This window comes from Microchirus variegatus (assembly GCF_963457635.1).
Source record: "Microchirus variegatus genome assembly, chromosome: 2".
NCBI classification, from domain to species: Eukaryota; Metazoa; Chordata; class Actinopteri; order Pleuronectiformes; family Soleidae; genus Microchirus; species Microchirus variegatus.
In genome coordinates, this window is record NC_139803.1 from 24,627,147 (window position 1) to 24,641,485 (window position 14,339).

Genomic DNA, 14,339 nt, shown 5'->3' on the forward strand with positions numbered 1-14,339 from the left:
AACATGCAACTTCACAGATGCATGTTACTAAAGTTTACACACCTTTCAAATGTCAGTCAACACATTAAAATAAAACAACAACAATAAGAATAAGAATAAATATTATAATGCTGTGCCAATTTGGAAAGTATTCAAACAACTAAAATCAATCAATCACAACTCAATAGTCCATCAGAAACGAATTTAAAACATGGTTTTAGATATTCATGGTATCTCTATTGCTACTACTACTAATTATAATGATAATATAATAAAATACAATAATGTAGAGATGATGTTCCACACACCAGGACAATTTGCAATGGTACAGCAACTCAGATTGTAAAAAATGTAAGCATATATAAAAGATACATAAGCAATATAATCATGGACATTTAAACACAGACATATAAAAAAAACATTACATGGAAATAATATAATACTTACATGGAAGTACTTATTTTCACAATTTTCTGATTAGATTTTTTTGAAATAAAAAAAATCAACGACAAACAAAAGCTCTTCATTACATTTCAATGTATTGGATTTTATTTTTATTGTAAAGTTTACTCAGGAAAACTACTTTTTTGGGATATTCCGTTTTAATGGAAATGTAACTGAATTAATATACATTTTACATGTTAATGTTGAAAATGTTTCCCTTAAATATCCAGTGCAAAATGAGGGTGAAGAAGATGGTTTGTAACATGTGTATGTTTATATGTAAACTAGTTGTGTGTGTTTTGGACTACAGCCCTCATGTTTTTCCATATCATCCTGTAGGAAATTCGGGAAAACTCTCCCATGAATGCATTTGACTATTTGCGGAAGGATGGGTGGGCCACACTGTGACGTTTTTCGGGGAGAGGGGGCTCCTGTGCGTCCCCCTAAAAACGCCCCTGTGGCTTTGCGGAACCAATTAAATCGCCTCTAGCTGAGTGCATGGCTGTCCGTAAACCGACACAAACACGCCGCTCCGCGCTCCGGTCGAGAGGAGAGGACCTCCGGCTCGTCGTCAAACCGCGATACCACCTAGAAACGCGGATATTTAGGAGGTTGGGGGTGTGAGGCAGTGCGGGAGGGACGTGTTACCCCCTCTCCGTCTTCCTCCAGCTCGCTGCTGCTGCTGCTGCTGTTGTTGCTGCTGTAAACTACTTACATAAACAAGGTTGGAGAGCAAATGGCAGAACAGGAGGAGCAGACGGTAACCGAGCTGGACGCGCCGGTGGATGTGCACCCGCGAACCGAGAGAGCAGTGGCTCTCGCACGGCTACTGCACCATGAATGCACTCATCTGCTCCAGCTATATGTGAGTTTTCAGTTATGGGACGTTCTTTCCCCATCAGATGACGGTGGGACACACTCCCCTCCCCGTTACTTGTGGCGTTAATGCTACCATGTTGTTTGGACGGACTCGGCTAGCTACCTGTCGCATTAGGATAGAGTAGGATATGATGAGGACGACAGGACAGGGTAGAGCAGGACGGGATGGGATAAGCTATTATAGGGTAATATAAATGGTTTGATGAGGAGAGAAAAGTTTAGGTTCGGATAGATGGTATAAAAAGGATAGTTTAGGGCAGGGTGGGATGGTATAGGGTGCTACAGGACAGCAGAGAACAGGATGGATATGACTGGGTAGTTTATGGTATGATAGGAAAGTAAAGATGGGTAGAATGATATACATTAGGATAGATATGGTATGAATGGATGAGAAGTTGAGTATATGAAATAGGGTAGGGTAGGTTGGGAAATAAGGGGGTCAGATAGTTTTGTGGGATATAGGGTAGTTTAGGATTGGCTAGGCCAGGGTAGGGCAGATTAAGGGAAGATTGGGGGGAAAAAAATCAGATTATAAAGGGTAGGAAATGATCGGGCTGAGAATGATAAATTTGTCCAGGCTTGTCTACAAGGTATATTATCAATGGGAAAATTTGCATTGGACTTTAGTGTCTGCAGTATAAACAAAATCAGTTCTATTATTATGACATTAAAATACAGCTACAAAATTGAATGTGTTTGAATTATAACGTTTACCGTTTAACATTGAGCATTAGAGTGTGTCATTGAAGGTGATGCTGTACTGCAGAGTGTAATCATACGAAAAGAAAAGCCCCCACCTCCTTTCCTTTTCCCTAGTGGTGCTTAATGGATAGAGTGCAGGTTTTTTTTTTTTTTGCTGCTGCTGCGATGCCTCTGTGCCTCATCTTCCAATTAAATCACCTTTTTAATTGATCGGCATAATCAATATTCATTTTCCCTTTGTGCTAAATCATAAAGTCACAAAACAAGAAGCAAATCACATGTGTCAGCTTTGCGGGCAGCATCAAAATGTACTTTATGTTTTTTTTTCATCCTCCACAGAAGGAGAGGGAAACCTTCTTGATGGACCACACCCCAGACAGTGGACGCATTGTGTCCTTGTCCCAAGACTCCGAGGAGCCCAGCACAGAGGAGAAGGTGCAGTTACTGCATTCAGCTCTGCGGCAGTGCCTGGGGCTGCTCCACTGTCTCATTCAGAAGGAAGAGGAGGAATGGGGCGAGATGGAGTGCGACTACGAGACAATGAAGAAGAGCGTCCGCGTCCGACTGGAGCACTTGCTTCACAGCACCAAAGATCTGTCAAAGGCCAGGAACCTGGAAGTCACTCCTGACCACCGGTGTACTGAGGTGAAGTGTTTGTTACAGAGAGGAAGCCATCCTCTCATATGATTACAGGATAGTCAATGGATTTATGGAATGGAATAGAAAATAAGATAACAATGTAGGAGACCGCTGTCCACTCGAGGTAAACTTCATTCACAAAATTGCTGTAATAGCATCAGTTTCTGAATGGCCTCTATGGGGATAAATAAAGGCACATCTGATCCTATCTCGCCTGTCCAATTCAGTCTTACTGTTGTTAATGACACATGCAAAGAGGGCCCATTTGAGAGTAGAGATGAAGACACTTGTAGTGACTATTGAGAACCAGCAGAAATGATCAGTAATTAACTGTATTTGAATCTGATTTGAACAGTGTGGTCGGTAATGTGAAGTAGCAGCGCATCATCAGAAGGTGGTGTTCTCCAGAAATTATGCCAGCACTGATTGTATGTTGGGTGCGAGGACTCCAAAATTTGTTGTGGCACGATGTCACCCACCTCCATATTTGTTTTTACTGCTTAGCACAGTGGATGCTTCTGAGGGAAGGGTTGGCAGAGCAGATTTATTTTTTTAAGCAGCTATGCGGATCCTAGATGGTTGTGGACTCTCTGAGAGAGACTTCCCCAGTCTGTCACACATCTCTTATACTGCTTTAATGTAAATGTAAAGATGTGTGAGGTGTGTGAAAACAAAAGTCTGGTGTAAATGTGTGTAAGTGTAAGAGAAGTCTACAGCGTTGACTTGACTTCCTTTATCCAGGCTAGTTTCTTTGTTGCCGTGAGGAGCACGATGCTTGTCACATGTCTCTGGTCTCACTGCATGCACCATCTGTGGAGGTCAGTATCACGGTATGTGCTAGGGTTGGATTTGGAGTGCCTTAAGTTTCACATGTTGCTGATACATGTATGGTATGGATTGGTAGAGCCAGGGATCCGACCGCAGTTCGTCTGGTTAGAAGACAACCCTGTTTACCTCCTATGAGAGTTATAATGTAGATTGTATCTCAACCACTCATGACAGTTGATATCTATCTGGCTGCACCTGGTTTAAATCCATCATATGCAGACAGAAGTGGGAAGTTTTTGTGCTTGCCTGGCTCACAATTCTTCTGCCATTACCCCAGGTATGTTAAGTATGCCTGCTTCCCTGCACCCATGCACACAGAGTTAACAAAATTATTATAATTTATGCATTTCTTTTTTTTCCAAGTACCAGATCGATGGGCATTATTAGTAAGAGCAGAAGTGCTTTTGCCCATCCCTAGTGCTGCATCATTGTTTAATGAAAGACATTTGATTTGAACTTGTTCTTTGCTGTGCAGGAAACGGATGGCGCTGGGGGAGCTTTCGGGCTCAAAATGTGGACCTATCGAGTGCTGCAGGAGCTGATCCACTGGGCAGACCATGCTGTGCAGACCCTACACGTCTTACATTCAGAGAGGGAAGGAGCAGAGGAGATCTAATTCACTTTCCTTCACTCCAAAAATATCTCTGAATGAACTCATTAAACCAGGGTTGCTCACTCCTGGTCCTGGGGAGCCACTGTCCTGCATGTTTTAGATTTTTCCCTGCTCAAACACACCTGAATCAAATGGTCAGTCAGTCAGTAAGCTCTGCTGAAGCCTGATAATGACCCATTTGTTTGAATCAAGTGTGCTGGAGCAGGTAAACGCCTAAAACATGCAGGACAGTGGCCCCCCCCAGGACCAGGAATGAGAAACCCTGGACTAGACTAACAGCCAGCTTTGTCTTTTCCTTATTCACAATTAAATACTCAGCAAATTGGAATATTCTCTGTGTATACTATAGATTAAGAAGGTACCAGTTGATCTAAAATCACGACTAAACCCCCAGATGGTGGTATTTCCACAGCAAGTGCTAAAATGACCTCTAGTTTGCCACAGTTGCGATTTCCTTTGACATAGACATGAGGGGCAGACTCTGTGAATTCGGCGAGTCTGCACTTTGCCTAAAGCTTGTTTGCTTATTGCAGTGGCAGAGTTAGACCGTGTGGAAATGTGTTCTTTTTATATACAGTGAGTAATTTATTTTTATTTAAGTGAATTTACCGTCGATGACTAAATATGTGCTGTTCGTAACACTCCAGAATCTACTAACTGCTAGAATGTAGCCAAAAATACACGACTGTTAAACTGTGACTGATGTGCAGCTGAATTTATTGTCCTTTTTGCTATTTATTAGGTCACTTAGCTCTTAATGTAACCCCTTATTAACATTAATATTAATCGTGTTTTCATGTATAGACTGAAATGCTTGTATAGTTTATTGTTTGACTCAATCTGTGTCATGTTTGCTGCTCTGGTCACCAAGTTCTCTCCTGATGTAATACTTGAATTAGTGGTTCTTTTACATTTTCTGCCCATATCCTTTGAAGGCTGACAGAAATGTTGGAGAACCACTGTATTAGACTGATATCTTATGGTAGGATTGTACTGTATGTAGCCAAAAGTATCAAACGCTCTGCTCCACAACAAATTAACTGTAGTGTTAAATCCCTGACACAGTACAGACATGAATGGGCTGTGACCGTCAGACTTGCTGGTATGGTGAATTTCTAAATGTCATGCTTTTCTTTTTATCTCTGTGACAAATAACTGGATGTGCATTGAAGATTAAAACACAATTTTAACCCTTTTGTCTTTGTCGACTCTGGCTTTGCTTTCTCGTTATTTTCCAATTTTGATAATTAGAGTCGCCTTGTCTCTCACTCTATTTTAATCTAATTTTACTATACCTCTGAAGTATATATGATGAAGAGGATGATGAGAGAGCAGATTATCTTATTAGGAATGAATCTGCTTTCTGAGAAAAGTCCATAGCTGACTTTGCTCGGCCTATTTACACCACTGTATTTTAACGTTGGTGGTACTGGTGTTTCTTCCAGAGTGCTATATTTTCTCAGGGGGTATTTGGTATAAAATGTTAGAGAACCACTGGACTACATGCATATAAAACAATTCACTGCAGGGATTAATAAACTAATTGCTAATAATCTGGGATGTTTTCTGATCTGTGTAATCTGTATGCTTCTGCCTTTTCTGGTCATTTTTTTTGTGTGGAATATATTGTAATTAAATGGATTGATGCTGTAAAAGTGTATGATAATGTATCTTTAAGTTGCCTATTCACAATAGCTGTTATTTATTACTCATAACTATCTTTCTCTAGTGGGCTTCGAGTCCATGGCACACTATTCAGGTATCCTTGAGTCAGTCTGTCAGTTTCATCTTCTAAAAAAGGACCATAAAATACAGAATAGTCCTGTATTGTTTTAATTAAGGGCTTCAGAGTACAATAAATCATTTACAGTTATTTACTCTATTTTCATAATGATTGGGATCTCTGAAATATGTAGGTAGTGGCTGCTTTACTGAGGAAAATGTTTTATTTGAGTAAATGTATTTAGTTACATCAGCAAAGCATGGTGTAATCTCTAATGATAATTCGATGTGTATACAATGCAATATCACATGTAGCTATAACAATGTATGTTCTTCTGTTAACCTGTGTATGTGTTAATTGTAAGACTGAGTGTGTCTTTTTCCCCTTACAGATGGGTGCTCCCCATTTTACCATTAGAACCCCCCAAAGGATGTTCTGCGCATGCGCGTTGAGCAATCTACCGGAGCGCGAGAGGTAGCGAAGGCAGTCCTAATGGCGGAGAGTGTTCGGTCGCCTTTTGACTACCGGGAGCCACCGACCCTCGACAGCGACGGGGATGGGAGCAAGCCGCCGCCTCCACGGGGGTGAGTGAGCGTGTGCCGGGCCTCCGGTTTGCCGCCGCTCGGTGTTTATCTTTCTGTGAACAAAAACGCAAGAGCCAGAGACGCACGCGCCGCAGCAGGCGTGCGCGTCTGTTTAGTTCACGTTAGTAGCCTTTATTCGCGTGCGTGATTCCAGCCTTATAATGCAGAAAACACATCAGAGGAAGTGGCTGTGGGGGTTTTCTCGGTTGCAGCTCTTGTACATTGCGCGGTCGCGCGTCCTCTCGCCTTTCTATCCTTTCATTTTTGCTGTTTTGACGGCAAGTCAAACGTTAGCTTCTGGAAGCTAACAGGCTAGCCCTGGGCTTAGCATTGAATTTAACATGCACCCAGCAGGGATCATCAATGCAACCTGGCTGATCGATGATAACCTCTCACTCGTTGAGAGCCCCAGCCACACGTGTGATATTGTACAGTGTATTAACATGTCATTTTAGATCTTAATCTAAGCACTGCATGACTGCTGAGCTGCTGCAGACCACGACTCTTGTCTCGTTTGGCTTTATTGAGTAAACAAAGTTTCTGACCACCCCCCTGAAAATGTATCTGAAAACAGCAGCTTCTGAGATATCAATTCACTCTTCTGTGGTAATTCGTGTTCTTTAAATGCATTGATACAGTCTGGCGTGATTGATTAGAAGGGGTGGGGCTATTTCCAGTACTTTGCATCACATATCAGACCATCATTCTGATAATCACTCCATATATGCATCCTAGCACCTTGTATGGGTATTGTGTGACTTTATTAGGTACACAGGACACCTAAGAAAGTGGCAGGAGTAGCACCAGATGAGGTCTGCTGCTGCACCTCATCTGCTTCAGGTTTTGATTGTGTGTCCTGTGCTCAGAAATGGTCTTCATACCTTGTGTTTGTTGCTTATTTTTGCCTTTCCATCATTTTGACACACATTCCTCCAGAGATCTGCTGCTCACTGGATATTCTCTCTTTTTTTTGGCTAGTTTTGTTGTAAAATGTACAGGTGGTTGTGTGCGGAATTTCCAGTAGATCACTTAAGTTACTCTTTTTCCCCATTCTGATGCTGAGTTTGGACTTCAGCATGTTGAGCTGATAATGTATTTTAATTCCTCCAATTAGACGGGTGTCCCTTTTATAATGGTCAGCAAGGGTATTTGTTTATAGGTTTAAAATAAAGTGAGGCTGCAGCTTGCGATTATTTTCAAAATCGATAAATCTGTTGAATATTAACATTGATTTAAGAAGTTTACAAGTCAGGGGGCTTGTTTTAATTGTCAAAGAAACACTCAAACTCATTCATTGATTGTCAAAATAGTGGACAGTTAATTTAGTAAGCAGTTAATGGATTATTTCAGCCCTAGTATCTCGCACAGTATTTATTACAAGCTTCACTGCAACACACTGCCTGTTACTGTATCACACACAACAGTGAATATATGTGCGTATAAACTACCTTACTGATTCACCTATTCCTGGACCACTCTTCGCTAAATACCTTTTTTTTTTACTTAATGTTTAACTTGATTGTTCTGATTGCTTTGGCTTTGATACACACATGGTAAGACAGAGAAATGGAAAACTGTCGTCTAATTCCTTGTATTTGTGCACATGTACTTGGATAATTATTCCAATTCTGGTTCTGAAAAAAGATGTTTGAAATCCTAGCTTCAGCAAAAGCTTCTTTGTGATTGCTAAGTTTCTACTGTGTTGTGCTGATTAACACCTGGATCTGGAGTGTAAACCTACTGCAAGGGCTGCAGACCAGCTGTGCAGTTCTGTTTAAATAAAACGAGGAAAGATGGTAATGTTGGAATGGCTACAGCCACTGTACAGTCAATAAAATGTTATTTAAAGTGGTCCCCAGATCCAAAATGAATAGGCAGTGAATAGATAAGTATATGAATAAAATTTCAGAGTAGAAAATATCAAGCATTCCTTGCAAACAGGTTTTTTGTTCTGACAATATGTAGCTTTTCTTTGTTTTACCTGAAAGTGAATCAATTCCATGCTGCAGCTGTTTTACATTCTCTGATCATCTTTTCAGTAAATCCCTTTGTCTATGAAACTGTGAAACTAAATTGACCATTACATCTCCTTAACTTGTTTTGTATGACTAAGAAATTTATAAACTTAACTTTATGACATATTATTTTTAATGCTGACCAACTATTTAATTTTTGTTTTGGCTTTACTATTATTTACTTGCTTGTGATTTATTTTTTGATATTGGGAATATTTCTTCATTGTAGCTTGTTGTGAGTGGGCGCAGTCGTTACTTTAGAAATAACGTTAGACAACTTGAAAATGTCTGACTTTCAGAGCTTTCTTCTACTCCAAAATCAACAACACAGGTTATGAAAAATGGCTCAATTTTGATTGCTTATAAAATCATGGGGATTTAAATGTTTCTTTGGTAGAAGCTGCTGGCACCATCACAAATGGTTCAAAGGCTTATTGTTAAAGAGGATAAGTCACCCCACCTTTAAAGAAAAGTTATTTGAGCAGACACACTTTGCATGTGGCTTTGTCAGAATGTATTGTTATGCTAAACCAGGGTTTCTCACTCCTGGTCCTGGGGAGCCACTGTCATGCATGTTTTAGGTGTTTCCCTGCTCCACCTGATTCAAATAAATGGGTCGTTATCAGGCTTCAGAAGAGCTTACTGTCGAGCTGACCATTTGAATTGTGTGTGTTTGAGCAGGGAAACATCTAAAACGTGCAAAACAGTGGCTCCCCAGGACCAGGAGTGAGAAACCCTGTGCTAAACGAAGGCCTTGTTTTTGTTTCTACAGCCGCGTGTGTGGGAGAAAACGGAAGGGGACACCTGTAAAGGTGTGTGACCGAGCGTATGTAACAGAGGATGAGGAGGAGGAGAGCATGTCGGAACACAGCTACAGCCCAGGTATGTACATATATACATACATATAATGTGTGTGTGTGTGTGTTCATCCTCTCTGATACTTATGGATAACAGGTGTGTTGTAGAAAGGAAAAACGGAAAGACAGAAAGTGTGAGGATAAACTGGGATCAAAGTTTTCCATTCTATCTCAGGTGATGGCCAGTACCCAGAGGGTGCAGAAGACCGTCTCCCTCCACCCGGCAGTCCTTACTACCTGCCTGATCCTGCTCAGCTCTGGTAATGCTGACCCTCTTTGATGCTCACGCCGTGATGCGCTTCTATTTCTGTAGATCACTAATGTTGCTTTATGTTTTTTCAGTGTGCCAGAGTTGGGGGAAGAAGGGGCGAGTGGCGTTCGGGGGCCTGTGCTCTTCCATCCGCCACCCAACTGTAGGATTCGAGAGGTTCACTGTGGGACACAGGTACGGTTGGTTGTCATAGCGATCCGAGATATTGCCAAAGGGGAGGAGATCACAGTGGACTATAGCCTGACAGACTGGGGCGAGAATGCAATGGTGAGCATCCAAGTTTATATGAATTCACTATTGACATCAAGCATTATTTTTTATCACTTTTATTATTTCTCTTTCATTCTTTCAAATATTTTTATTCTCATTTTCATGCATATTCTGTATTTTCATTTTTGATATTCATGTTTATATACACTTTATGGGAAAAAGTTTTTGGCCACACCTTACGTAAGTTAAGTATTGAATTCAGGTGTTACCATCAGGCTTTGGGCTTGGCCCCTTATCTCCAATGAAAGGCAAACTCAATGATTCAGCATACTAAGATATTTTGGACAATTCTGTTTCCAACTTTGTGGCAATAGTTTGAGGAAAGCCTTTTTCGTTGGCAACATGACTGTGACCCAGTGCACAAAGCAAGGATTATAAAGTTAGAGCTGCAAAAGTTGGACCAACTCCATATTAAAATCCTCTGTATTTAAATACATCATTACAGTCCCTGTTGGTATAATGGTCAGGTGTCCAAATACTTTAGTCGATATAGTGTATTTGTGTAATCAATAAAGTCTAATCTAACAATATCTATTGTATAGAAATTCAGATTTTTTAGCTACACGATCACCCAATTTTGTATTCGAAATCTCTCTCTCACCAGGAGGATGAAGCTGGCCCCCACCCACTGTCCCTCTCTGTTTCTGATTACCTCACCCCCTCCTGGTCATTGTCACCCTCATCCTCCCCGCTAACCCACTCTGAACCCAGCGACTCTGATCGTGAGGAGGACGAAGAGGAGGAAGATGACGACGATGACGATGATGATGAAGAAGAGGAAATTGAAGAAATTCGAGGCCGAATGCTGCGTCGCCGCAAGAAACGCAAGATTTCTGCTGCTGTTAATCCAAAGAAGAAGAGTGTGCCCACCTCTTCCAGAGGACCCGGGCGCCCATGCTCTTCCTTTTCCCGCCCAGGATCTGTTGCACCCACAGACAGATCCCAGTCCCAGGCCCCAGTAAGTTCCCATGCCCCCCCAACCACCAATATCAACAATAACATTAACATCAACATTGGCAGCTCCAGCAGTGCCACAGTGAGCCGGCGGCAGCACTGCCCGTACTGCGGCCGCCACTATCGCTCTCTGGCACGTCACCTGGAGAAACACCACGCCAACCAGCCTGAGGTCAGAACGGCCATGGAGCTGGCACACCTCCAAACACACGGCTCTTCAAATGGCAGCGCGCCACACCCTCAACCCTCATCGTTGTCCACCTCTGCCACTCACAGTCATTCCTTTGCTGTCCCCCAGCCTTCAGCCTCAAACACTGCCCCGCCCCCTCTCTTCTCCAGGGAGAGGGAATCGCCAGCTACTCGCTCAAGCACAGGCGCTGTCTCATTCTCCCTCTCGCTTTCACCTCCTTCTTTGGGTCAGGCTGGAGCCACTAAGAAGGGGCCGAGCTTAACGGTGCCTGCCACAAAGCGCCCTGCGCCCCCAGTGGTGTCTCGGGTGAAGAGTCCATCACCGCCTCCTCCGGCTACTCCCAGGCGGGGTCGGAGAATGAAGAAAGAAAAGCAAGAAGAGCAGCAGAAGGTCGAAGAGGAGCTGGTTCCACCTCCCACTCCAGAACCAGACATAGATCCAGAAGAAGACCTGGAGCTGAGTGGAGAGGGAGAAGAAGAGCCAGCAGAGGAGAAAAATGGGGAGATTTTAAGGTGAGGTTTTCTCTGATACTCCTTCCCCTACCCCTCAAGTTATTGTTTGTAATATTGGTTGCTGGAAAGTGCATCCTGACTTCAGATGCTGTTTTTCTCTCTTTGTTTTCAGCACAAATAGACATCACATGTCTCCGCTCCTCTCCTCTCTCTCTTGTCTGGTCCTCTACCTCCGCCGCCAGCAGCACTCCTCTTTCCTCTCTTTAACCCGCTCTCCTCACTCTGCCGAGGCCTGGCGCCTGCTCTGCCATTCCAGCCTCTCCCTTCTCATCCTCTACAACCGCCACCGTGAATGCGAGGTGGCCAAACTCACTCACCAGGACTACCGCAAACGTATCGCACCACAGACCAGCTCCAGTACCAGCTCTAGTAACAGCTCCCCCTCTGGCATGGAGGCTCTCCTGTCTCCCTTCGAGCGCCTGGTCCTCTGTCATCTCCCACGGGCTGGTGTTGTAGGCAAGCGCGGTCGCATCCAGCCACTTATTCTCCCACCACACTGTGAGTCCTGTGTGGACCTGCTTATTCAAACTAGTCCTAATGTGGGCGTGGACCCAGAGAGCCCCTACGTCTTTTCCCGGCCCTACCACTCTCCTGCTACCCCTCTCCGGGGCACGGACCTCCTAAGAAATCTGGCTTGTGCCAGCGGGGCCAAGAACCCCGGGGTACTGACAGCAACGCGAGCACGGCGGCAGGTAGCCATCCTTACCCAACTGCTTCTATTAGAGGAGGGTGAGAGTCAGAGTGGGACCACCAAGCGCTTGGAGGACTTTCTGGAGCGAGAGTACCATGTGACCCAAAGCTGCTCCACCATCATTCGGGATCCTGCACTAATGGGTCGTGTGGGTCGTGTTGTTCTTTATGGTGAGAGGGAAGGTGTGCTTTTCAGAGGAATGAGCCTGCAGGACATCTGTCTCGAGTTGGATGGTAAGATTGACATCGAGTCACGCACACACATTTTTGTTGGATCACCTTTAGCTTGCTGTGACATAGATTAGATAAGCTTTGAAATATGATATTTGCATGTTTTCACCAAATCTTGTAATGGAGTTGCCAGTCTATGTTTTCAAAGAAGTCTCATGCACCCAAAACCACTCCACACCACACAATTTTAGTAATCCTGGCATTCGAATATTCCCAAAAAACGTGGTTATTCCCTATATTTAGGATCACTAACTTTGGCTGATTGTTTGGGCACATAATGTTGCCGAACTTAGACCTGACTGAAGCAACCCCAGATCACAACACTGCCCTTATAGGTTTGAATGCTAGACAGTAAGGGAAATATTAAAGCATGTGATATTTTGCTTTGGCCAGACGGTGTATTTTCTCTCTTCAGTAGTAAATGGTTAGACCCCTGAGACCATTCGCAATTTATCTTTACATTTGATTCATTTTTGGTGACAGTGCTTTGTGGAAAATAGTGAAATGAACTTAAAAGTAATTTGTGGATTTAAATGAACAATTTCTTAACAAGTGTACTGTTTTAATGGCTTCAATGAGCCTAATTATAGCAACATACCCGCTGCCACCGCATTTTATTGTCAGTAAGCGGTGCTGTAACAATTGAAACGGGAATCAATTGAATTACCCCATTACTGAAAAAAAAACGTTGTTATTAACGCCATTTATTTTACCTGACTCAGTGAGTGAATTTTGATTTATTTCACAGACGGCAACATTATCATTTAAGTCATTTGGGTAATATGAGGGATGGGACACATTGGTGTGCATTTCCACGTTTTAACTTCCCTTCATTTAATCTCTGTCCTGCAGTGATGTCAGGAAACTCAGCGGACTCATTTTCTGAAGAGTCTGAAGCAGAGGAAGAGAAGGAGGAAATTAAAGAGAAGGTTGAGGTGGTGGTGAAAAAGAAAGGACCAGGCCGACCACCGCGGAAGAAGAGAGCTCCCAATCCTTCTCCTGTCAACCCACCAGTAGCAAACACCCATAAGCGGCGATCTGTTCAACCTAAATCAGGTAATTATCAGACAATAGCCTGTAACTTCCCAAACTTCATTACTGATTTGATGTCACACACTCTAAAGCAGGGTTTCTCACTCCCGGTCCTGGTTTTGGTGAATGCATGTATCAGTCTGTCACAGCGGGGATATGAACCCTTGTCTCTGCAACTCCCTGCCAGTTGGTGTAACGGGCCAAAATGCCAGTCCTAGTCCATCCCTAGCCATAAATGAGACATTATAGAACTGAAGCAACATGCCTGATGTAGCACAACATTTTCCAATCCAGTCAGTGGCATGCTTTTTTTTTTGTCAAGAGACAATGAAGAAGATGGTAATCATTGACACTTTGTTAATATGACGCGAGATTGTGCCATTTTGCGAGAAGGTAATTATGACGTGGGCCTAAAGGAGACTGCTGGAAGATGGTGTGTAGTTTGTTACCATGGAAACTGAAACCTTCCACTGGAGCATAAACTGAAAACATTGTGCAAGCCATTAAGTTTTGCTAAGCAGCAACTATGTATATACATTGTCGAGCAGAAAAGTATAAACCAGGCTTAACTGTATTCACTTACACTTTGCAACATTCCATCTACCTCACAGGGAAGCGCGGTGTGCTGAAGCGTCCCTGGTCAGAAGCAGAGCGCATAGCCGTAGAGACTAACCTGAAGAGGAACCTCATGGAGCTGCGCGTCCCCGCGAAAGCGGACTGTGAGCGTTGCCTCGAACTCTGCCCTCTGTTGGTGAGCAACCATCGAGATTGGCGGTCGATCAAGTTTTACGTCCACAACCGCATTCAGCTGCTTAAAAAGCAGGTCAGGAGGGAAAGCGCCGCCGCTGTTTGTTAGAGCAAAGACAAAAGACAAACACACAAAAAAAAAAGAGGTGGCAGAGAGATATACCATCATGTATAAACCA

General features: G+C 43.2%; 2 protein-coding genes across 2 annotated transcripts; both read left to right on the forward strand.

Moving 5' to 3' along the window:
* Positions 1 to 995: 995 nt before the first annotated feature.
* Positions 996 to 4,185, forward strand: LOC310940172 (ciliary neurotrophic factor-like). Its single transcript, XM_083905103.1, has 3 exons — positions 996 to 1,288; positions 2,344 to 2,649; positions 3,947 to 4,185. The coding sequence occupies exons 1-3, from the start codon at positions 1,160 to 1,162 to the stop codon at positions 4,085 to 4,087; spliced, it is 576 nt and encodes a 191-aa protein (XP_083761229.1). The 5' UTR covers positions 996 to 1,159; the 3' UTR covers positions 4,088 to 4,185.
* Positions 4,186 to 6,299: 2,114 nt separating this feature from the next.
* On the forward strand, positions 6,300 to 14,269 carry LOC310940854 (uncharacterized protein; the record flags this gene model as incomplete). Its single annotated transcript, XM_083905885.1, has 8 exons — positions 6,300 to 6,391; positions 9,179 to 9,288; positions 9,439 to 9,523; positions 9,606 to 9,801; positions 10,409 to 11,460; positions 11,573 to 12,384; positions 13,234 to 13,437; positions 14,025 to 14,269. 8 exons carry the CDS (start codon positions 6,300 to 6,302, stop codon positions 14,267 to 14,269), a joined length of 2,796 nt encoding a protein of 931 aa, XP_083762011.1.
* Between the last annotated feature and the right edge of the window lie 70 nt (positions 14,270 to 14,339).

Coding starts and splice junctions, on each gene's coding strand:
- LOC310940172 (XM_083905103.1), top strand. CDS start 1,160: ATGGCAGAACAGGAGGAGCAGACGGTAACCGAGCTGGACGCGCCGGTG. Junction 1,289..2,343: donor CTCATCTGCTCCAGCTATAT/GTGAGTTTTCAG, acceptor CATCCTCCACAG/AAGGAGAGGGAAACCTTCTT. Junction 2,650..3,946: donor CTGACCACCGGTGTACTGAG/GTGAAGTGTTTG, acceptor TTTGCTGTGCAG/GAAACGGATGGCGCTGGGGG.